Source organism: Rhamphochromis longiceps, linkage group LG17 (genome assembly GCF_057381845.1).
Source record: "Rhamphochromis longiceps isolate RC_006_pf linkage group LG17, R_longiceps_female_GT1.1, whole genome shotgun sequence".
In the NCBI taxonomy this organism is placed as follows: domain Eukaryota; kingdom Metazoa; phylum Chordata; class Actinopteri; order Cichliformes; family Cichlidae; genus Rhamphochromis; species Rhamphochromis longiceps.
The window spans coordinates 28,153,876-28,177,893 of NC_140573.1; the positions used below are offsets into that span (position 1 = coordinate 28,153,876).

The 24,018-nt window shown below is 44.6% G+C and overlaps 1 protein-coding gene across 6 annotated transcripts in view; it reads left to right on the plus strand.

Annotated features, from left to right (window-relative positions):
* The window catches only part of kmt2e (lysine (K)-specific methyltransferase 2E), a 28,351-nt gene extending 4,675 nt beyond the window's left edge, over positions 1–23,676 (plus strand). Inside the window, exons 2-25 of one of the 6 annotated variants that reach the window (XM_085385915.1) lie at positions 4,658–4,842; positions 9,330–9,441; positions 10,282–10,511; positions 10,685–10,824; positions 11,333–11,514; positions 11,615–11,653; positions 11,751–11,951; positions 12,094–12,242; positions 12,437–12,554; positions 12,670–12,779; positions 12,891–13,143; positions 13,970–14,068; positions 16,124–16,195; positions 16,710–16,895; positions 17,106–17,432; positions 17,539–17,838; positions 18,482–18,632; positions 18,799–19,025; positions 19,117–19,173; positions 19,431–19,964; positions 20,268–20,524; positions 20,649–20,728; positions 21,385–21,464; positions 21,629–23,676. In XM_085385915.1, coding sequence (XP_085242041.1) covers positions 4,772–4,842; positions 9,330–9,441; positions 10,282–10,511; positions 10,685–10,824; positions 11,333–11,514; positions 11,615–11,653; positions 11,751–11,951; positions 12,094–12,242; positions 12,437–12,554; positions 12,670–12,779; positions 12,891–13,143; positions 13,970–14,068; positions 16,124–16,195; positions 16,710–16,895; positions 17,106–17,432; positions 17,539–17,838; positions 18,482–18,632; positions 18,799–19,025; positions 19,117–19,173; positions 19,431–19,964; positions 20,268–20,524; positions 20,649–20,728; positions 21,385–21,464; positions 21,629–22,672 — 5,019 coding nt within the window. In that variant the 5' untranslated portion in view covers positions 4,658–4,771 and the 3' untranslated portion in view covers positions 22,673–23,676. The remainder of the gene's footprint in view (positions 1–4,657; positions 4,843–9,329; positions 9,442–10,281; positions 10,512–10,684; positions 10,825–11,332; positions 11,515–11,614; positions 11,654–11,750; positions 11,952–12,093; positions 12,243–12,436; positions 12,555–12,669; positions 12,780–12,890; positions 13,144–13,969; positions 14,069–16,123; positions 16,196–16,709; positions 16,896–17,105; positions 17,433–17,538; positions 17,839–18,481; positions 18,633–18,798; positions 19,026–19,116; positions 19,174–19,430; positions 19,965–20,267; positions 20,525–20,648; positions 20,729–21,384; positions 21,465–21,628) is intronic. The other 5 variants (XM_085385916.1, XM_085385917.1, XM_085385919.1 and 2 more) reach the window with 5 other exon arrangements.
* The last annotated feature ends 342 nt before the right edge of the window (positions 23,677–24,018 follow it).

The following is a 24,018-nucleotide window of genomic DNA, read 5'->3' on the forward strand; positions in this document are numbered from 1 at the left end:
AACAGTAGCACCTCTGTGTAGTAACTGTCTGTTCGCCATGTGGAGCTAAGCTGTGTAGATGCTGCCTGGTCTCCAGAGATCTCACATGTGTAGTGCCCAAACACCAGAGACAAAGCTGCCTGGCTCAGGAGCCCAGCAGAGTCACATGGTATCCCAGCTGGGAGGAGAAGCCAGAGCTCAGGTGACCTGTTTTTGTGCCGCTAGCTCAGGCATAACAGATCCCTCTTTAAACTAGCAAGCTGCCTCCCTGACAGGTGGCTTTAGGGCTAGAGCTACTGAGGCCACAGCCCCACTACACCTCCCCAACCTTCTCCTGTTGCTATGCCTGGGTTACAATAGCATTCATGGGTTGTGGAATAAAGAGGGGCCGTGTCATCGACGTTGGTGATGTAACAACACTGCGGTCCAAGCGTGAAATTGATCATCAAACACTGTTATAATGGGTCCTGAGTGGCTCTTGCTGTTCTTTTGCCCTGTAGATGTTGAGTAGCCGCTCCCCATTTTCTCTGCACACACACACAGCTCACATTTTAGTTAGCTATGAAGTGCATTCTCCAAATGCTGTAATTAGGAAGCAGCTGCATATGTGCTTGCATTTCAGTCTCTAATCATGATAGCTCTCCCAAGTCCAAGGGACAAAATGAATCCTATTGGCCCTCGCACTGTTAAAGAAACCCGGAGTAAATTAATAGAAAATAATCATGAAAGCACAACCTATTTGTTTGTCTTCATGAACACAATTTTTTCTTTTTTTTTTCCTGTTGTCATTTAGCGTGACTTTCAAACTAATGTATTTTTACAGGAAGTATATTGAACTAGTGTATTTTTGCTCAGATGACTAATTTTTAGTGTTTAAATCTAGCAGAGGTTTTTGTAATGATGGTAATGTGTAACTTTGGTTTTCAATGTGAGCACTGAAAGTTTTAAACACTGTCACCACCAACCCTTCTGGCTTCCAAATGCTGACTTTTTTCACCCTTGAAAAGTAGGAAAAAATTATTTTCTACTTTATGAGCAGATATGAGAATGGTCGATTTCATAAACCTACTAGTACATCAGTTTTACTTTTCAGATGTTTAAAGAGACTTGTCATTGACCATACATAGCCATACATTACTCTGACTCTGGAAGCAGCAGTGAGAGGGAGATGGAGAGATTGTGCCCCCAGGGATCTCCTGTACAGGACATTACTCAGACTACAGGAGGGCTGTCCCAGCTTTGCTGCCATACGGGCTCAAGCTCGCTGTCTGAACTTACACGCCGCTTGCTGCTACACTGCTCTCCCCTTTTAGTCAGTTATTTACTAGTTCTCATTTAGGGTACCTGAAAACAGCTGCATAAATACCTTCTCCTCATTGCCTGACATTTAAACGGACTGTTCCTAACAGTCTAATGAGCCTTTGGTTTTCATGCGTACCAATACATTTCCTATTGTTGTAGCAAAAAGTGCTTGTGTGAACGCTCACATCCATATCCCCTGCTGTATTGATGTATGACTTCACCTTCAGCGCTCGAGTGCAAAGGGAGTGTTGCTGGCAGCCATGCGCACACTGATTTATGAAGAAAAAGGCAGATCTCGTGTGTCTCCCGGTGGGTACGGGGGGAGAATCCATTTGGGTCATGCTTCCTTTTACATGAGTGTATGTGTAGGGAGTTTGTTTTATCCGTTTTCCGAGCTGAGTCATTGCAGCCAGCTATGAGGATGGTGTGAAGTCACATCTGCTTGGCAGAGAGGGCCCTGGGATTTAGTTGGAATCCCTCATTTTCCTCTTGCTCCTCCCACTTCAGGAAAAACATGATCTGCTGCGAAAACGAGAATAACGATGCTGTTGCACATAGAGCAGTGGTGATAAACTGAGGAGAGAGAAAAGCTGCTCTCTGTGGTAGTATCATTTGAATACGATGGTGATGGTATGGGTTTTCCCTTGCCGACTTCAGTGCAGCTCTGTCTTAAAAGGGTAGCAATCTTCCCCCCCCCCCCCCCCCCCCCCCACACACACACACACACACACACACACACAATGACGTGACTGTGTCCCCTCGCTGAGGGAGGGAAGGAGGAGAAAGGAGAGACTGGGTTTACGCTCTGTGCTCCACTCCGCCACCCAGAGTCCACCCAGGTCGGGGCTGTGCAGCATCACTGTCAGACATACCCCAAGTACACCTCCCCCACCCCACGCCCTCTAAGCCTTTGGTAATTTTATTTTTCTTTTTTCGTTCGTTCGTTTGTTCGTTCTTTTTTTTTTTTTTTTTTTTTTTTTAAGCTCTCAGCGGGATGAGCAAATCTATTCAGTGAGCACATTTGGAGAACTGAGACACCAAGAAAATGTAAACCACTTCCACGCTGCGGTTTCTTCTACTATTACCCACTTTTTGCCATATTTCTTTTTCACGTTTGTCTGCTCGCCCTCCCCTGTGCACGTTCCTCGCTTTTCCCTCCCCACTCTCCATGTGTTTCCATAACAGCAGAGGATTTAGCCAAAGGTGGCTTTAAATGGTCTCTCCTGGCACTCGTGTAATTGGGAGCTGTGTCTGCGACACTCCCCTTTCCCTCAGCTCTGCGTTACTGTCTCAGGTTTATTTAGGAAGTGCACAGAGGAGGGAGAGAAATCCGCTTGGGCGGGGTGACTGGGCTCAGGAAGGGGGGGGGGGGGTGTCTTTTCTCTCTCTTTGGCTGCATTTCTCCAGGGTGATGGACGGCCCTTCTAAAGGAAGTAGGAGGAGCAGGCAGAGGCAGTCACAGTGAAACGCCGATTTACTGAGGAATGTTGCTGTACTGCTGTACTGTACTTGTTTGTTTTTTTTGTTTTTTTTGTCCCGCTGTTCTTTGTCAGTCTTTAGTGTGTCTGGCTGCAGCACAGTGCACACATGTGTGCATGCTACTCTTAAAGCCTCCTTGTAGAGGTATTTTTGAAAGGACAAAGTGAGAGATTATCTGTTTATATGAGTGGAAGGGGGCTAAATGTCTGCATTCCTTAGTAGTGACAGCAAGATTCATTGCACCAAGTGGAGGCAAACATGGTGGAAGAGAGAACAAATGACTTGCTTTAGAGGGAAGCTATTTTACCCATGCTAAAACATACTGGGCCTCTCTGATAATACGGGGAGGGGGGGGGGGGGGATCTGTCATTTCTGTGTTTTTTGGCAAACTGCCCTATTCTTGTTGAAAGAAAGTGTTTTGGTTACGTCAGCGTCTATCATGAAATGCCCCTGCCTGTGATACAGTTGTCCTGTTTAACCCACAAAGAATCGGGAGAGGATTTAGAAGGTGATCCCAGACTTGGCCGACACGCACACTCACAGGGGTCTTCTTCCTTCTATTAATTAGGCCTGGAACTGACAGCTGTCATGTCTGTGAGGCTCTCACCAGTCCTCCTGGCTTAAACAGTGCCTTTGGGTGAATTGGTACCTGAAATTACTACCATCATCACGGCTGTGGAGTCTACTTTAAAAAGCTCCTGGTGTACATGTGCCTCAGTGTGAAAAATTTGAGGGTTTCCTTGATATATGCTGTGTTGTTTGAGGGGGGAGAGAGGCGGGGGCTTTTGGGAAATAAAAGCTTTCCTGGAAAGTCGTCCTGTATATGTGCAGACCTGCAGTGCTCCAGAAGGATTTAATGATCTTACCTCACAAACCCACACAGGCATGCAGAGACAGGTTTTCTTGAGAGAGTGTGTTTTTGCTTGCTAAATGTGTGAATACATGACATGTTCTGTAAACCTTCCCCCAAACGAAAACCTTAGCCATGATCCGAGCCTTTGTTTGGGCCCCAGAGTGCATAAGCAGGCTGAAGGTGTGACCTCCAGCCTATTTTGTCTCAGCATCTGTCCCTCCCACTAATCCCGCTTATCAACAGAGCTCTGTATCAGGGGCAGCCACACTGACACATATGCTCCCGTCTGGATTCAAGTTCCATACAAATGCATTTTAATATTCCCATGTATGCTATTTCCAGAAAAATTCTTAGTCCAGCCAGTCTCCTGCACTACATACACCTGCCTGACACCTAACAGTTAAATTATTGATTCTCAACTTGGGGAGCTTTTTCAATGTCCGTTAAAAGATTATAACCTAAACTTTTCTACTGTGTAGGTGTGTGGACATGCAAATACAGTACACTACAGTTTTTAGATTTATTTAAAACTGAGCACTTCTATTCAGTCAAAAGGGGGTGGGGGGAATGGCCTTTATGTTGCATTTTTCTCCCTCCTTTCATGGCGGTCGACTGCTATGTGTTCTCTTGCTCCCCTTTGTGGGAGCTTTCTTGCAGTGCAGCCCTTTCTTGCATGCATGGCGGAGAGTGTGCAGAGGTCGCTTTAGCGCAGTTCACTCAGCAGCAGCAGTTGGTGGCGGCTCAGGCTTCACCTTACAGAAACATTCCCCTCTCGCTTTTCATCAGCCACTAACCTGAGCTCGGTAACCCTGTCAGGGGGGAAATTCCTGGCAAACACTTCCCTGTGAAAAACGTTGCTCATCTGAAAGTGTGAATCATACATTTACATGTGTTGGAAATACCCCATTTTCACTATGAATTGTGATTTCAGGTTTGGTAGATCATGCAGTTTTCCTGTGTTTAAACTCACTTTCACTTTACTAATAAATTGTCTCTTTTTTTTCCTTTTTTTTCCCTTTTTTTTTGTCCCCCTTCTATATTCAGGCCTTGTGGATGCACTTAGATGTCTGCAATGAGTGCTGTGGCTGGCATGCCTCAGTGTTTTGGACTCCCTTTCTCTGGACTCAGTAGGACAAGAACTGATCAGCAGAGAACGTCATGAGCATAGTCATCCCAGTAGGGGTGGACACTGCAGACACCTCATACCTGGACATGGCTGCTGGCTCAGAGTGAGTAACACCAGGCCTCTACTGTGCACATTTTTATGCCCCCTCACTTCCTCTTATTCACTGTTGTGTACCATCTTTCGTTGTGTTGTATCACCAAAATGTCATTCTCAGTTTTGCTCTCCTTTCTTTCATCTTACACCCCTCCTCTGTGTCGTATATAGTTTTATTTGAGCACGTCTGTCGCCTTCTCCTTTTCAGGGGCCCCAACATGCCCTCTGTAATAACTGAAGCTGCTGTTTTAAAAAAAAAAAAATAAATAAAAAAAAATAATTCTTTTTTCCAGACAGATCTCTTCTCGTATATTTACAAAGCTACTGTTAATGGGACAGGAATTTGCAGGAAGCAGGGCCCCTCTAGTGTGCGCTCTAATGGACTGTTCAGTGTTGTCATTGATTCCTGTAGATGTTCACATTGTTGAGCAGTTAACTACATCTACCATGTGAATCTGCACTGTATGTGTGCAGTCTGTTTATAAAGCTGACTGTGTGAAGTATACAGAGGCACCACGTATGATTTTTTTTTTTTTTTCCTCCTCCTTTTCCCTGATCCTTGTCTAATGCTGTAAGCTTGACGTTTGCACATGTGTGCACTGCATTCAGTCAGTGAAGCAGAAATGGTGCATGGAGCCATGGCAACAAGCTTCCTATCGCCCCTCCTCTCGGTTTCCTTATAGTCTTGTCAAGGACACTGCCGCGGCGTTTTGTGGTCAAATAAATGAAGCAAGAGGTTTGCGTACGACTAAAGAATAACACACGTCATCTGCTTATGCAGGGGATCCTGTCTCTTTAAAAACAAGGGAGAGCCCTCCCCTCCCTGCTGCTACCACTGTCGCCTTCATCAGAGCTGTTACCCAGACAGCATGTGTTGCCATGGTTTTTACCCCTCACTCCCCTCCCTTCCTCTTTCCTCTCTGCACTGCGCAGGGCCTGTTGCCATGGACACTGCCCTGAGTGACAGGTGGTCCTTGCATAGATATGGTGTCTCTCCCCCAACACCAGCCAGCTACCCCCCACCCCCTGAGTGCTGCTGTCACCGGGGCTACGAGTAAGCCCCTCGCCTTCACTCTCTCCCTTGTTCTTTGTCCGTCAGTGCTCTGTGTCCGACTGCCTGCTGCAGATTTATTCAAAGGCTGATAACAAGCTTGAAAGGGGCTTCCACCTGCTGCTGTGCAGGTCCTGTCTGGACCAGAGGCACAGCATAGTTGGGCTCACACTGCTCTGTAGAGATGTCAGGAACATGTTTGACATAAAAGATGGATGCAGGCACTGTGCTGTTTCTGAAACCTCGAGCTGAGTATTTTTGCCAGACGTGATGAGAGGGGTGGCTCCAACTACGAAACCACACTCTTATTGGCCTAATGACTTGTGACCGACAGTTAATTAGCCAAAAAGTGTCGTCTGGATAATCATCCTTTCCTATTCACTTCAGTATGACCTGAAACTTGCAACTGAGCCCATAAACTGGTTAGGAAAGTGTTTACTGAGGGCACAGAGTGCTTACTGCAACTAGAAGTCTTTATGCACCCACAGGAATCGCCCCCTAATGGCTATTAAAGAATTTAAACCCTTTTGATTTATTTTAACCTACCTCAGGTCATAATTTATATCAAATCAAGTGAGCAGTAGCATTATTTTTGCCAAGGATTCTTAAATCTTTACCGCACAAATTCCTAAATTTAATTTGTGAGATAATTGGTGTAACCAAAATCAGAATTGCTCTAAATCATGCCTTGAAATGACCACCCAAATAAGTGCCCAGATGCGTTTCAAGATGGCTGCCAAGCGGCAAGACTTCTGGAAGGACTTTGGCTACGTTCCTTATTTTATATTCAGCCTCTGCTACTCGCCCGAGAAACGGCGTCACGTCTTTTCCACGTCCTCCCTCAAATCTGCAGCAGTGTCACCAGCTGTTGGCCAATGCAGTGTGTGCATGCATTTGTGTGTGTGTGTCCACGCTGACACACACAGAGCCCAGCGCACGCATACACGCTGCTGACAGAATACGTAGTGTTGCCATGGTAGCAAGCAGGAGCTCTTTAGGAGTGAAGGCGTTGCCGGTGGCGTTTCGGGGGCTGCTCTCTTTCCTCTCCCTGCTGTTGCGCTCTCTCATGTTCACTCTGCTTGTCCACTCTGCCTCTTTACAGTCTCGCACCAGATGTTCATCTTCTAAATGATATTGTCTCTCCATGCTTTTATTTATTTTACACTTGTGGCGTTCTTTTAGGCAAAACTAGAAAATGGCTAACTGCCACCTTTAAGTTAAACTTTGTTACAAAAATTCTCTCCTCATTCCACCCTCTTTCATCTGTTCTTGTGCGCAGGCAGGCAGTCACGGATTATTGGACTGTATATCTGCAGTCCTCCCACTACATATATGCACACAGTGCCTGTAATTCAGCGGCGTCAAACTTGTTTTTGTTTGCAGGCTACATAAAAGCTTATTGGTTTTTGTTTTTGTTTTTTTTAAAAAGCTTTTCGTTTCTTTTAGTTTACAGAATTAGATTCATATATCTAATAACTTATCCAGTTAAACACCTGAATGGAAAAATCTGAGGTGACTTAAGATAAATGGCAAATCAGTTACAGAGAAGAACGTATAATGGAAAATTGAAAAACCAGGTACTTTTCTGGTACTCAATTGAACACACTTTTTCTGTTACCTTATCTATTACTTATTTTGACAGGTAATTTATCTATTACCGGTCTCTCTTCAACCTGTACGACATGCCGTGGGGGATGGTTTTGGTCAGGAAGAAGGTTTTCAAACCCTCTGTCCTGGATGAAATTAACAGTTCTAATTTTCATGGCATAACCCATTTTTAAGAAATAAAAACTGAAAAGTCCAAAAGGTATTCCCTACTTACTTTCAGTTTTGTTCAAGAGTAAATGTATGAATAATACAAACCCACCAATTATGCGCATACAGAAACAAACACACACACAAACATGCTTCCTTCCTTCCCACAGAACAGGCTCGCTCACTTGTTTGCCTCGTTTGTCATTATCTTGATATTTTTTTCCCCTCCCAGACTAATTTGTAACACCTGTGTCTCTCTTCAACCTGTTGAGAAAAAAAAAAAAAAAAAAAATCCTTCTTTCCTCCTCTGAGTGATACACACCCACATCTCTTTATTATAAAGTGTAGACTTTGATCTGGTTAATCATTGATGGAAGAAAGTTTGTGAACCAACTGCACCCAGGTATATATGTTCTGTCTTTCTGCAAACCTAATCTGTGGCAGTTAATCTGTTGTGTACGCATACACACCCCTCTTACACTGGGCCCGCCTCTGTACTTGAAGCATGCACTTTACGTTTTCACTTTGACAGTGAATAGTTGAGTGGCAGTACACACAGGAAGTGCTGCACAGTGCTCTTTCGGCATGCAAAAGGAGCAATAGGGCTGAGAAGGGCTCCCACAGGTACCGTATCACTAGCTTGCCTTGGGGACTCGTTGTTTAAAGGGAACTTTAAGGGGTGTTTTTAAGTACTTGTTCAAGCTATATAATTATTCACTGTATCTCCTAATTGCCTTGGCTCTTTCTAGTGTGCTTTTTAACCTGAGTGCGAGCTTCAAAATAACGTGGTTATAGAGTCAGAGTCTCACATGGCCTGGTCAGGGTGCTCATTGTCTTTGCTGCTAAAATAGCTCCATATGAGGCAGTTCTTTATGCTTATTGAGCATCTTTATTGTATTTTGCCTAGATATTTTTGTAGCTTGGAGAGAGCAGAGTAAAAAACTTTGTCTTTATGACCTTTGAGCAGTTTTCTACACCTTGCTCTGGGAAGAGTTGAATCAAATGTGTTTTCACATGACTGAGCCATTCACTCATGTGGATATCGAGCTGAAACAAATAGCTGCGGCACCATAGCTTAAACAGTCCGTATCTCAAATGCATCTTGTTTATCCAGTATGTTGCACTGGTATTTCTCTCTTCCTCTTCTTCTTCCCTCTCTTTTTTTTCTTTTCTTTTCCCCTCTTTCATACTGGACCGTCTTGTCTCATGTCATCCGTTTTGCCAGTTCCACTTCCCTCTTCCACAGAGCAACTGAAGAACAGATTAATCATGTCATAATAAGGGTGGGTTGGTCCTAAACGGTCAAACAGGCTCTCTCTTCACCACTGAACGTGGCAGAAAAGTGGATCGACTGGTTTGGTAGGAACGAACTTGTGCAAGTGTGTGTTTTGTGTGAGTGACGGATAGCACGTGTTTTCTGATGATTGTCTGACTTACAGATGTGGGTTCAGGGATTAAAACGTCAGTTATGTGGGGCTCTCAGGCCTGACGAGCCCGGATAAGGTGACATTATAGCACACACTGTGGTGGTACAGTTTAGTGGCCTTCCTCTGGCAGCTGTAACCTCTGTGTCACCACCAGTAGCTACCCAGATGCAGACACATCCTTAAGACTGTTGTAAGGAAACTGTCCTTGAATTACTTTGCTTTTCAGCTCTTAACCAAATTTTTGTTTGTGTTTCTGTCTTAAAGACCAGAGTCGGTGGAGGCCAGCCCTGTGGTGGTGGAAAAGTCGAGCTACCCACACCAGATTTACAGTAGCAGTTCGCACCATTCCCACAGTTACATAGGCCTGCCTTATGCTGTAAGCACACACACACACACACCTCTTTCCTCACCTTCCTCAAACTTATACAGATAACCTGCAAACCTTGAGCAGGAGAATTACAGTGAACAAGGAAAATATTGCTTTCAGTACATGCTTTCATGCTGTTTCTTATACAACACAAGCATTAATGAGTGTAAACGCTTCTTTAAAAAAAAAAAAAAAAAAAAATCATTGTCAGTCAAACGAACACAAATAATGGCAGCAGCTGCCAAGATAAAAACAGACTAAAGAAAGGTGGTCATGTTAGATCACTGATGCAGCAGTGTTTGGGTTTAAAGGCAGCACAACATGCTTGTCCCGAGGATTTAAGAAACCCAGAAAACAGACCAATATTGACTGCTTCCTTGTCATAAGGCATCAGAGGAAGGAGGACATGGCAGGCTGTTTGGATATTAGGGGGAAAATGCAATTATAACACATAAACCTCTGTCTTTTTCAGTCATTGAGTGAAACTGATTTGCTGTTGGTTAATTGACATTCTTAATCTTTTTAGGATATTTAAAATAGTACATAGAACTTTGTTCATTGTTTGGTCATTAAATGATCTATAGATGCTATAAAATGGAAACTGAAACAACTAAGTCAGGGCTGTAAAACCTTTGCTTTGGACCTTACTAAACCTGTTGCTAACACATCTTGGCCTAAAAAAGACTAAACATTTAATTTGCTAAGTAGTGTGTTGGTTGTAGAGGTAATTTTCTGTTGCCAGTGATAGTGCATGCCCATTGTGGCAACGTTGTTTTGTAAACTAAACTATTTTGATAAGCAACGTTTACCTATATCACATGAAAGGTACATTTTCAATTGTTCTCTCAGGACCACAACTATGGGGCGCGGCCCCCACCTACACCGCCAGCCTCCCCACCCCCCTCCATGTTGATCCGACAAGGAGAGGGGGGGCTGTTTGTTCCAGGGGGCCAGGACGAAGCGTCCAGGGGCACCACACTCAGCACCTCAGAGGATGGCAGCTACGGGGCTGACATCACCCGTTGCATCTGTGGCTTCACCCATGACGATGGCTACATGATCTGTTGTGACAAGTGCAGGTGAGACACAAGTAGTCACAAGCTTTGACTAGTATTGACTCAGGCCTCTTTCATCTAGCTGCCTGTTTTTGTTCCTTGTGTTCACTAGATCAGTTTTCTGTAACTTCATGTGGTTAATGGGAACGAAAATGTGACTTGAAGGTTTATTAAAACTCCTTAACGTTTCCCTTTAGTGCCTGGCAGCACATAGACTGCATGGGCATTGACAGACAGAACATTCCTGAGACCTACCTGTGTGAACGCTGCCAACCTCGACACCTCGATAGAGAGAGGGCCGTCCTGCTGCAGACCCGTAAAAGAGAGTCTTTATCTGGTAAGGGAACACATTTATAAAGCTCCCAACATTTCCCATTACCCTTGTACTTTTTTTTTTAAATTTCTGTTGACAAAAATCTCAATGCAGTTGCAGTAATTCACAAAAAGAAAACCTAGAGAAACTAGATTATTTTGAGAGCTGAACTATGAGGCGTTAGAAGCAAGAACCCACAGATAGATGTTTCAGTTCTGCTTTTACTGGCTTCCTTGCTGCAGTAAATGGCCAGCTCATTACAGAGTAAAGCAGGTTGTAAGCTGTGTCAGGGTGCAGCCTCCTCCCCCTGCAGGACAGCCAGATATAATTCTGCCTGAGAGCAGGATGTACTGACACCTGCAGGTCAAGCAGAAAACTGCAATTTAGTTTGTGATGTAGCAAGCCTTGTCTTCCATTAGTATGACACGATTAGCTTTTGTTTTGCCCGAAGCAGGTGTAGCTTTTTATATCTTTGTGTGTGTCACTTTCTTTGTTCCCTGCCTGACTCCTAATAACTCGCTTGCTCATTCAGACGGGGACACCAGTGCTACAGAGAGTGGAGATGAGGTTCCGCTAGAGCTCTACTCCACCTTCCAGCACACGCCTACCACCATCACCCTCACCACTGGACGCCTTGGCAATAAGCAATCTGATAAAAAGCGCAAAAAGAGTGGTGAAAAAGAGCCTCCAGCGTCCTCTGCTCGAGCTAAAAAGGTCAACGTTTACTCATTCACTTACAAAATTAATATTTTACAAACACCTGTTTGGAATGCCGATTAACCTCACACTTTTAATTTATTTAATTACCTTAAAGGCCTTTCGAGAGGGGTCCAGAAAATCCTCTAGAGTAAAGGTAAACTTACAGAACACTCTCACGTCCACCATTTCCAGAATCCAGAATGCTCCTGTTAAATCTGAGCTGTGAGTCACATTTGTACTGTTTTTCTCAGGGTGCAGCTCCCGAACAGGAGCCAACAGAGCACCCGTCTCTGTGGGAGAACAAGATCAAAACGTGGATGGAGCGTTACGAGGAGGCCAGCAGTAATCAGTACACTGAGGATGTTCAGGTCCTGTTGCGTGTTAAAGAACAAGGCGACGGCAAGAGTCTGGCATACAACACGCACCCAGCCTCTTTCAAACCCCCTGTAGAGGTACAAATATACACACTGAGTGAATCTCCACTGGTAACACAAATATGATAACACCCAAACACATTGTTTGTCTCTAGCAGTCTGCAGCACTAGCTTTCCCTCTTGGGGTTCACATGTAATTCAAGATGTTTGTTTATGTCAGGCGGTTTGTGTCTCCCAGAGTCAAGTTCAGAAGAACAAGAAGATCCTCAAGGCGGTGCGAGACTTGGCCCCAGACTCCCTCATCATTGAGTACAGGGGCAAGTTCATGCTTCGACAGCAGTTTGAGGCCAACGGATACTTCTTCAAGAGGTTAGGAAGCTTGTCACGAGTCAAAAGGGTTTTCCCTCTTGGATTTGTCTCAATCTAAATTGAGTGCAACTTCGTTTTTAGTGCAGGTCAAATAAATTAACTCTTAATGTAATGGCAGATGATTTAAGATGTTAAATTGAGGTGTTTTGTGTGCATTGATCCCACTCATCCTTTGACCTTGCTTTTCTCCTCAGGCCATACCCTTTTGTGTTATTTTATTCAAAATTTGATGGACTGGAGATGTGTGTAGACGCTCGCAGCTTTGGAAACGAAGCACGTTTCATTCGCCGCTCTTGTACTCCCAATGCTGAAGTATGTAACATTCAAAAGTGCTTAATAATTTGCTTCTTTTCACTTAATTAACCAAAACTCTTATCCATAGTTGCAAGCGCTATTTTTTACCAATACTCTTCTGAACGTCCCTCAGGTGCGTCATGTCATTGAGGACGGCATGTTACATTTATACATCTACTCATTGCGGCCGATATCCAAGGGCACAGAGATCACAATCGGTTTTGATTTTGACTATGGCAGCTGGTAAGTGTTAAGGAGTAAAACTGGCAATTGCTTGCTAGCAAGACAAGATCGTTTCACTAAATTTCTCCTGTTTTTGTTTGTTTGCTTTGGGTTATTTGTTTGTTTTTGTAGTAAATACAAGGTGGACTGTGCCTGTGTGAAGGGGAACCAGGAGTGCCCGGTGCTCAAGCACAACCTAGAGCCCACAGAGAACCTGGGTTCTGGAGGCAGACGCAGAGGGAATCGGAAGGACAAGGAGTTGGCACGGGACGACCAGGCCCAGAACCAGAACGTGGGTTTGGACGGCGAGGGGAAGGGCAAGAACATAGGCGACAGCAAGCAGAGAAAACTCTCTCCTCTCCGCCTCTCCATCTCAAACAACCAGGCAAGATTACTTTTTAATGTACGGTGCGCAAAACATGTCTGGTGTCAGTCACCCTTTTTAACACTTCTTAATTTAGATTTATTCTGTTAAAATGCACTCACCCTTATAGTCCATGCATGTGGTTTATTTTGGTCTGTGCATGTGTTTTCCATTGTTAGTCACTCTTTGTTATTGTACATCCTGTTTAGTTCCCTCCCTTTTTTAGTTTTTTTTCCTCTCCCATCATCCCTGTTATGCATCCACTTTTGTCCCCTCCCAGCTAATTTTTTTTCCTTATACAGACCATATCTTACTGCACTTTTGTTCCACTGGTCTGGCAGAGATGTGCAGTAGTAACACAAGCAGAGGCGCCGACGGTAACAAAAGTCTCATTTGTTATCGGTTGTGGAAATTATTTTAGAGTTCATGATTCAGGGAAATCTTATTTGTGACTTGAATATTTGGTTTAGAAACCAGTTCCATTTGAATTAGAAAGGACTGCCTCAGGCTTTCAGAAATGCAGAAACATGAGTAGACCTGTCCCAGTAAGACATAGGAGGTTTTAATATCATGATGATACCCAATGGACATGACAATATTCAAGCTGCTACACCAATAATTTAATAAGGGGGTGCTAATAAAGTCATAACTTTCAAGAAGGCCACTTAGCAGTTGTGTAATGTGCACAGACCAACCACCTATCTAAGCGTATCTTTAAAAAGTTCTTCCTCAGCCTCTCCCTCACCTCACCTCTCCTCCACTCTTACCTGTCTCCTTCTAGTCTGTAGCCAGACTGAATGATCAGCCATGATAAAGCGCCATACCCCGCTCTCCCCTCCTCTTACAGGATCCTGAGTTATTTGAGGATCTAGAAGACAAAACCTCCGTTAGCAATGAAGTAGAGATGGAGTCAGAGGAGCAGATTGCAGAGAGGAGGAGGAAGATGGTAAGTGTGCCAAGCTAGGGGCTACAGCTTACCCCCCTCCCCCGCTGCCGTGCTACCACCCAGCAGAAAGAGCAAAAATAAAAACTGTCCCCTGTTGCTCTGGGTGTGGACTTAACTATTTGTCTGCTAAGGGCTTGGATAGGAGCAGCTGTCTTCTACCTCTCCTCCATAAAACCAGCCTCCTCCTTCACCATTCATCTACTGCTAGTGCTCCCACTATTATCGGTGCCTCTGTTGCTGTTTTGTTCAAACCCACTGTGCTTTCCCTCCTTCAGCTTTGACTTTTCCCCTTTTCTCACAGCGCTGAGGCTTTGTGCTTGTCTGTCATTACGCCTATTTTCTCATTTGTTGCCTGTTTTTTCTTTTTTGCCCCTTCACCATGTGAGAACATGAACAGGCCTGCAGTGCCGCATGCCTGTTGACAACCTTGCCAGTGTATTGTGTCTTTATGCACACTGAAACTATCCCCCAGTGTGTATTACAGTTTGAGTAGAGCTCTCTTCTCACCTTCATTGTAGCCATGAGATTGAAATGGCCTGTTACGGGTTCAACCACTCTCTCTGCCAAATGGTCGTATGTCCCCGAGAGATGGGATCAAACACACACACACACACACACACACACACACACACAGGAAATTACCCTGCAGTCAGCTCCGTTTCACATGGTAGACCCAAGGTGTAAATCGCTGACTCATCTTTGGCTAAGGTACAGTTCTTATAATTGGCCAGAGAGATGGATGGATGGATGGATAGATGGAGGGAGTGACTGCAGAGGGTAGAGCCCTGTTGCCGGGGCCTTATTGACTACGGGAGATCCAATAAGCTGCCTTCTATGCAACATGGCAGAAGAGGGCACCCTGCTCGAGCAAAGAAGCATACATTTGCACACTGACGGTCACAAGCGTAGTAGGTGTGCGTGGTCATTTTTAAATCTGTGTGGTGGAGATGCTGCATGGGAGAGAAATATCTTGCCTGCTTAAGCTCTTACTGAAAGTTCTATTGGTGGAAAGGGCATCCTGGGTTTATGTTGTCTTCCTACTACCCCAGCTCTTTAGATATTTTATGTATACTAACACTTCACCCTTGGTGTTCTGTTGCCTGTGGGAAGAGTCAAAATGTCAAATCATTGCTAACATGGGCTCCCCCTTTCTTTATATTTTTGTTAGGGCTCCTTTAGCTTAGCCTCTGTGATAGAAGTCGGAATATACAAAGAAACTGGACATTTAAAAATAACCCTTTACTACCACTGCGGTTTGTTCTTCCTCATTGTGGGGAACTCCGCTATTGTTTCCTTTACTACTCGAGCCAAACTTCAACCGATCAATATTCTGCCTACATACAGCATCATTGCCATTGGTGCCACTGTTTGCATGCAGCCCTACAAAAAGCAAACACATGTGATTGAAGTCCAGTAATTCACAACCAGACAAGCAGGACCTTAAATCTCACTTTAAAGATCAAGATTTTAAGAATATGTCAAATGATGTGCTGTGACTCTCTTTGTGAGATGGGTATAATAAGCTGCTGGTCAGTGATTGTAGTGAATGCCCAGCTTTTGGTAGAAGGAATTAAAAGACCTGTGCCTTTTTATTGTAGTGTTTTTTTGTTGTTGTTGTTTTTGTAAAACTTAGTTCTTAGGAAATTCTGTGAAGATTTTGGTTTACAGCAGGAGTCCTGCTATAAGAGATTGTTCCTAAATTTTTGAATACTTGTCGACGCCTTGTCTTTGGAAGCCAAAGCTCCAAAGAAGCCACAAGTGGAATTGCATGACCTTGGGGTCTTAGACTATGGGTTTGGAGTGGCACCAATGTTTTTCTCACTGCTGTGAAAAGGGCAATTACATCCTGGCATTGTTAGTGCATTCCTGAAGATGCTCTATAGTTGTAAATATCCTGCATAGTGTTATTGCATATTACTAGGTAACCTTAGCGCTGGAAAAATTTCACCAGATGATTAGAGATCCTTTAGTCCAGTCATGTCCATTTTTAGTGAAGCCTTGTTTAGGTGGGACATGTCTCTTCTAAACTGGGCTGTTTCTTTATTAAACATTCAGGCCAACCCAGCGGAGCAGTCCCATCTACCTGTCGGGGCGGCTTCGTGCTGGAGGGGACTGAAAATCAAGGAGGTAAACTTGACCCATACATGGCCAACCCCACCCATCTACCAATCTCGTAGTGGTGATTGACTGAGTTAAAAGCGTACTAACAGTCCTGTCTTTACAGCAAACTTTAGCCTATGCAGGCAAAAATTTTTTTTTTTTTTTTCCTTTCCAAAAGTGTTCTTTGAGTAATGATGGAGTGCTTTGTTTTAGGTGGAGGTAGCTATGGTTTCTTTATAAGGACCTGGGGAAATTTATTTGCATACAAGCTAAATTAAAACACCTTGTTCTCCTACATTTTTCTCTCACTCCAATCTCCTCTTTTGGTTGCTCTTATTGTGAAAATGAAGGGACATTTTTTTTTTTCTACTTGGCTCTGCATATGGCACTCTGCACTCAGATAGAAATGCTTTTCGCTGCGTAGCACACATTAACCAGTTGCACCGCTACCTCTGGGGAGTAGTACTCCATGAACTAATCTATGCGCACTCTCTTCCTCTCCCTCGCCCCTCCTCCATGCCCCACATCTAACCCTCTGCAGACACGAGAGGAGAGGAAGATGGAGGCCATCCTGCAAGCCTTTGCCCGAATGGAGAAGAGAGAGAAACGACGGGAGCAGGCGCTGGAGAGAATCGGCAGCATAAAGTCCGAGGTTGGGGGCCGCAGTGACATTAAGGAGGAGCCTCCAGCCACACCAGAGACGGCAGATTCGCCAGCTGTTATCCAGGTCAGAGCACAGATAAACAAAAAAAACAAAAAAAACAAAACAAAAAACTTTACTTTTATTTATATTTTAATTGATGTTGGCACAAATGCTTCTTCTGAGCTGTACTATAAAAAATTTGTGTTTTTGTTTGGAGCAAGCTATTGTCAGATTTTTAAGAGATTTATGTATTCAAATGTGATGTTATTGAACTCTCAAATGTGTTTTTTATAGCCACTTCTGGAAGTAAAAGAGGAGCCAGGTCTAAAGCCAGCCAAAGTTAAAGGCACGAGGAACAGGAAAAGTTTCTCAAGAAATCGTACTCACATTGGGCAACAGCGGCGACGAGCTCGCACTATCAGCACTTGTTCTGACCTGCCTCCCAGCTCTCCAACTGAGTCTGTGGAGCCTGTGACCAATGAAGCCCCTGAAGGAGAAACACCCACTGTGCCAGAGCCGGAGGCCATCTCCACACAAGCACCCGACACCAGTCCTCCGCACAGCAGCTCACCTGCACCTGACAGAAACCGAACAGGGAGCAAGACTTTCAGAACAAAAAAGGTACAGGCACATGTCTAATTCTGCATATGAAACATATTTCTGGCTTTTTAAAAAATGTTCAGGAACCCTTTAGAATTTTTACATCTTCTCAAACTCTTTTCCACAGCACTTTGTGAATGAGTGGGTAGGCGAGAAACAGCAGGACCGTGGTGCTGTACGAACACCAGAACCAGTCCCAGAAAGGCCACTGAGAATAAGCAGTGACCCTGAAGTGCTGGCCACGCAGCTCAACGCCCTGCCAGGCCTGGCCTGCTCCCAGCAGGTCTACAGCACGCCCAAACACTATGTCCGCTTTTTGTCCCCGTTCTTGGCAAACCGCAGCCCCACATCTCCCGGGGTCCCCACCGGGAGACGGCGTTCCCGAGAACTACCCGAAATGCCACCAACCACTGGTTCCTGCAAGAAGGTACAGACTTCTGCTTTTAAAAGCAATCCTGCCTTTCTTTGATGCTCATAGGAAAAACTTAAACAGCTAGATTTGGAAAGTAGATCTTTGTTTACATAGGAAATAACTAAGTTTTCCCAAAATGCCACAGCCTTTGAATTTCTTCCATTCTTTGTTAACTCCGTCTCCGTGAATGCATCAAAAAGTTTCCAGTGGGATGAACTCATTTGAAGTCGCCCAGAATATTATCGAGGGACAGGACTGTCACTGTTTAGCTGCTTTATTTAGAAGCTTCCTTTAATAAGTTGCTGAATTTATATTCTCCTTTACTAAAGTGCGTCTAGAAGCAGAATTTATCATTCAGCAGCTATCTTGTTAAAACCTATAGGTACTTATTTTGCCCCTATCTAAATGAATAAGGAGAGGTTTTTGGGGTTTTTTTTTTTTTTTTTTTTTTTTGTTGGTTTTTTTTAAGCTTGAAATTAGAAACTTCTCTCCTTTTACACACCATCTAGGTAACTTGATTAATACCATGACCATTTAGGTTAGTTTCTATATTTTTATTACAATATTAAGTAGATATACCTGCCACTAGATGTTTGAAACTGTTGTGAATGTCTCCTGTGCACTCTTTCTCTTTGTTATAATGGCTCTGTTTTTACAGCGATGGTTGAAGCAAGCTCTAGAGGAGGAAGGCTCCACCAGCCCAGGCAGACGGCCAAGTCTTCTCATGCCCGGTGAAGGCCCCCTCAGCCCCTCCATTAACGGAGACTCAGACAGCCCCCTACCCTATAATGGCATCTGCTCGCTACCAGGTAAGTCTGGGTTCGAACAGATCAATCTAATGCCACTTAAACTACAAACCTAACAAAGAAAACTGTGCATTTATTCAATGATGGTAAAGGAAACCAGTCTTAATAACAGTAAATAATCAAGCCAACTTTAAATCATAGATGCCATGCTCATTTTGACATCTTGCAGAGTTGCCCACGCCTTTGAAAAAGCGAAGGTTGAGTCCTTTGGACGCTTGTATGTCTGAGAGCTCAACGCCCTACGGTTCCCCTTGTGCCACGCCCACCCGGACAGAACAGTTGGAGACGCTGCTGACACCAGCCTTAATGGCCACCCCTCCACGTCCCCGAACAGAGGAGCCAAGCATGGAGCCCTTGCCCAGCACCCCAACGCCAACGCTTAATGCCCCTCAGGAGGTAAAGCTGTGTTTATGCATAAGCCTGTAAACGTTACATGTTTGTTTACATGAGGAAGAAAAAGTGGCTAAGTGTGTTTGTGGTTGCACAGAATGAATCTTCAGGGGAGAACTCACCAGAGGTCAACCGAAAACCCTGTGTGCAGGAGGTAAGATCATACCTCTAATATATTTAATTTGGAAATGACTTTAACCATCAGTCTCCCTCAGTTCCAGTATTATACTATCTGAAAATGTGGTAGTATTGCTGTAATAGTTTTTCTATAATAAAAATGTCCAGCTACATCCAAACATAAACCAGTAATCCAAAACATAATGTCAATTTAAGTCTGTTAAGCAGACATGTTCTTAGTGTTATGCCTCATCAGTGTTCATGTTGTGTTTTCATCCCTTGCTTCTCACCCAGGCCGATCGTCCTCCTTCGTTGGCGTCCTCTCCCTGCATCAAGGTTCCTAGTTCAGATGGACTCCCGTCAGAAGCCAAGGTGTCAGTTCCAGAGAGTCCACAGCCTCCACCTGCTGAGTCGGTGGACTGTGGAGAGGACAGGCCTGATAGTGGGGGTGTAGAAAGCACCAGTGAGGCTCCCTTGTCTACAGAAGCATGTGCTTCCTCTTATTCTGGCTGGATAAAAAGCCCAGAGAGGGGCCCGACTGCACCAGCTGGCCTGAACTTCTCTCCAGTCAATTCAAACTTAAGGGACCTCACCCCCTCCCATACTCTGGAGCCTCTGGCAGCCCCCTTCAGGCCTGAGGCTGCAGCAGGACCCTCAGCAGGAACGGGGTCACTGGTTGGCTCCCAGCCCTCGTTTAGCGAAGGCCAAGGGCAGCTCTTTCACCCCAGCTCTGAGGAGGGAAGTTCTCTTGGCTTCTCACGCTCGCTGAATGGGGACAGCGCTGGTGACGGAGGAGGCTCTGCACAGAACCCCCCACAGAAGAAAAAGGTGAGATTACTGACCTATAGAGATGAAAAAGAAGCTATCTGAAAACACTAAATGGCCCTTAATGAGATTGTAAATGCATTTTGCCCCCAGACAGTTTAAACAAACAGTTAATTAGTCAACAGTCTGAAAAAATAACTAGTTACTTATATAATCTGCAGAGAGAGTACCAATACATTGCAAACAAATGAGGTTGGCAGCGGGACTCCAGAAGTATTGATGCTTCCAAAGGTTGAATTATTATTCTTCAAATGCTGCCCTCTACTGGTTTGACTTAATGGTTTTTGTGGTTCTGCTTCTTCCCAGGTTTCCCTGCTAGAATACCGTAAGCGTCAACGCGAAGCCCGTCGCAGCGGCTCCAAGACCGAGTGCAGCTCTCCCGTTTCCACTGTGCCGCCTCTAGCTGTGGACGCCTTCTCTGTCTCTCTAGAGACCACCAGCGAGCCTCCTCTACCTCCTGCTTCCACGGCTCTCTCCAACACCACCACCGCAGCTTTAAGAGAGCCACAGACAAACGAGGAGGCAGAGTCCACCGGAGAGAAGGAGGGAGGAGAAGGACAGTGGTGTGTGCTTTAATGTGTTAAAATGATAACTACAGAGAAATGTGTAAACAGAAAAAAAAAAAGCTCTGCATTCATGGTAGCAAACCTTAGTACATAAAGTCTTCTTATTGATGTTTCACTTCAGGACATCGTCGACTTCTGTAGAGCAGGCCCGAGAGCGCAGCTACCACCGAGCTCTGCTGCTCAGCAAAGACAAAGACACAGGTAAGAAAACGGAAATCGTACGGTGTGAGGATGGAGAAGCAAACCCTATATGTTACAGCCTACCATGGGCAGAAACTCCTCGTGCATGTACAGAAGTGCCCTTAAGCCTTTTGTAATAGTAGTTGATCATGTTTACTGACATTTTTCAAGGAACCAGCACCCAAAATACCTGTAGCAGTTTGAGGGGTGCGCTGCTGTAGTACATGAAGACTGTAGTTACCCCATTTCCCTATTTTTTATTTATTTATTTATTTTTTTAGTTTGTTTGTGAGTGAAGTGGTGGTGAATGCTTTGTTTCTTTGTAAGAGTAAAATTAGTTGGGATTTTATTTTTTTGCAATATGAAGGCAGCTGGTGTGCAGGAAATCCTGGAATAATAAAGTAATTTGTTTTCTCATAACCTGAATTAAACAATCTAGATTTAACTAAAGAACTGTGCCATTCTTTGTTGAATGTTTAAGTGTGTTTTGAGTGGCTTGTGATTAAATGTATTTGTATTGAAATGCTTTTTACTATCAATGTGTTGCAAGCATTTTAAACCATCCATGAATGGTCATACAACCAGATCTGTCTCCATCAGAGCTGTTTATATTTTTCATGTTTTTTTTCTTTTTTTAAATGATGATCTGTTTTGTATTTTTATTTTTATTTTTTTAGATGGTGAGACAGAAGGTGGAGATACGCCTTCGATGAGGGAGTGTGCATCTCCGAGTGTCCAGAAGACCCCGACCCACACAGTGAGTTGACGTCAGGCTATCATCACCAGTTTTATTGCCAGTTTATTTTTATTTTTTATTTTATTAAATTTAATTAATTTTAGTCATGTTTTCTGTTAAAGTTTCATTGATTAAATTGATTAATTTGACTCATCTCTGCTTACTTTTGTCCGTCTCCTCTGCAGCCCTGTTCTCCTGGCCCTCTTGTCCAACCTTCTGGTCGGCCATCGAAGGAGGAAGATGGCGATGGTCAACCTCGGACGCCAAATCTGACCAGCCAGCCGACAAGCAAGCCGACAGGACCCAAATCGGCCCCGCTAACACCGACAAAGCTTCACCCCACCCCGTTACCCTCCTCACCAGTCCACTACCCTGGATCGTCCCTCCTCCACTCTCCAAAGCCTCAGGTTCAGGGTTCGCCCTATCGCAGCCAGAGGGCGCTGTTCTCTGCCCAAACTCAGAACCAACCACAGCCCCAGACTCAGACTGGGCCCAGTGCTTTTCCGCAGTATAATACACAGAACACTCCACCGCCACCGCCACCACCACCGCCAGCACCGCCTGTTTCCACAGCCTATTTTCCAAGCCAGAGCCCCTCACCTGCCGGACCTTTCCCTGGGTTTAAACCCTCTGTCACGCCGCCCTATCCTCCAGGCTCTCAGCCCCTGATACAGACTCTTCCCCACAGCGTGCACTATCAGAGTTCAGCTGCTCCTCCGCCGCCACCTCCTCCGCCTCCACACCCGATGCCTGGCCCCACCCTGCTACACGTCAACCTGCAGCCACCTCCTATCCAGCAACATCAGCTCATGATGACAACTGCACCTCCTCCACCTCCTCCCCCACAGGGTCAGACCTCCCAACAGCAGCAGCCGCCTCCTTCAGGAGGCACCCTGTTGTCACTTACCCCTCCGCCACCACCTCCTCCGCCTCCTCCAGCCCCCTCTACCAACACCCCAATGCAGCCCCACCACTATCAGAACTTAGGGGGGTTTCAGCCGGCACTGATGCACCCTGGTGCTGCAGCGAACTCTTCAGTACCCCCATCCTCCTACCCCCCACCCCTTCAGCAGACCGGACTGCCTCCACCTCCCCCACCTCCTCCCCAACAGACTCAACAAGGCCAGTCTCAGGCCGCTGCCTCCCAGATGCCTTCTGGGACTCGTGGAGCTCCTGCATCCTCGACCCCCTTCCACAGCTCGGGGTACCTGAGCACAGGGTGGCACTGACCCGCCCCTTCTTGCTGCCGGTGTCTGGCAGCCCCTGAGAACTCATCGTGAGGGGGCATGTACCATACGCTGTAGATACGTTTTCTATGTACCTGTACACATGGCCAGTGGAAAAACAGCTGATTGTGGGATAAAAGGGTACTTTTTAAGAAAAACAAAAAAGACATAAAATTTTAACAAAAAAGGACAGTGAAATAAATCTTCAAGACAGACTATAAAAATAAAGATAGACGATTCTCCCCGGTGCTCATAGCCCTTTTCTCTCTGGCCTCCATGTTTGTTTTTATAATATCCTTCCTGTGATGGAGAGGAAGGATCTTTGTTCTGTGTCTTGTTTGGACTCCCGTTGTAAGGCACTTTGTTTATCAATGGACATTCCAGCCTATATCCTTCCTCTTCCTTTCCCCTTTGTCAGTTAAACATTTTACTTCCTCCTCTCACTCATCTGTTGTCATCTCTATACACCATTTATTTGTTTTAATCTAGTGGTTCATTATAGCGCAGAGAAAGCTCTTTTTGTATAGAGAAGAAGAAAAAAAGACAAATATTTTTTTTATTCCTCTGTCTGACAACAAATATCTGTTCACCGCTGCAGATTCAGAAGAAGAAAGAAAAAAAAAAAAAAGACCAGTTTCGGGGGAACCTGCCTCACTGCCACAGGAGGCCGAACTCGTTTGTGTGTGTGAGTGTGTTTCAGTGTGTGTGGCTGCTTAGATAAGCAAAGCGTGCGTGAGATTTCATGTAAAAACGAGTGTCTTCTGAGGTAGGCTGGGTGGTCTGGCCCACAGGTAGGATGTTAGCGGTTTATTTTTGAATATCAATGGTTATTTGTAGAAAATGTAATTTAATGTATAGGTGGTTACTCCAGCTTTCACCAAGAACAGGTTGTACATATTCGCTTTTTTTTTTTTTTTTTTTTTTTTTTTTTTTTTTTCTATGCTTGTACAATTTGCTCCCATACTGTTTATTTTTTTTGTTTTTTTAAATATTGTTGTAAATACAAACACTCTTCTTGGCAAAGCTGAATGTTTCTGTGACTGTAGCATTATTTTTATTTTATTCTAACCCCCTCCACCCTCCCATCCTCAACTATTCAACTTGGTCTTTTTTTTTTTTTTTTTTTTTTTTCTTTTTTTTTCTTTTTTTTTAAATCATTTGTGTGTGTGAGTGTACGTTTGTGTGGAGGGGAGAGACTCACAGACACTGCACTGGTTGGCTATTTTCATGGTTCATTATAATAAATCACTGTAATGACAGTTTTACACCACTTGTCGTGACATTTGTCTGCCGGGGAACATTTGTGCCGTCGTCTTTGCTGCCGGCTGCTTTGACAAATATCCGCTCAG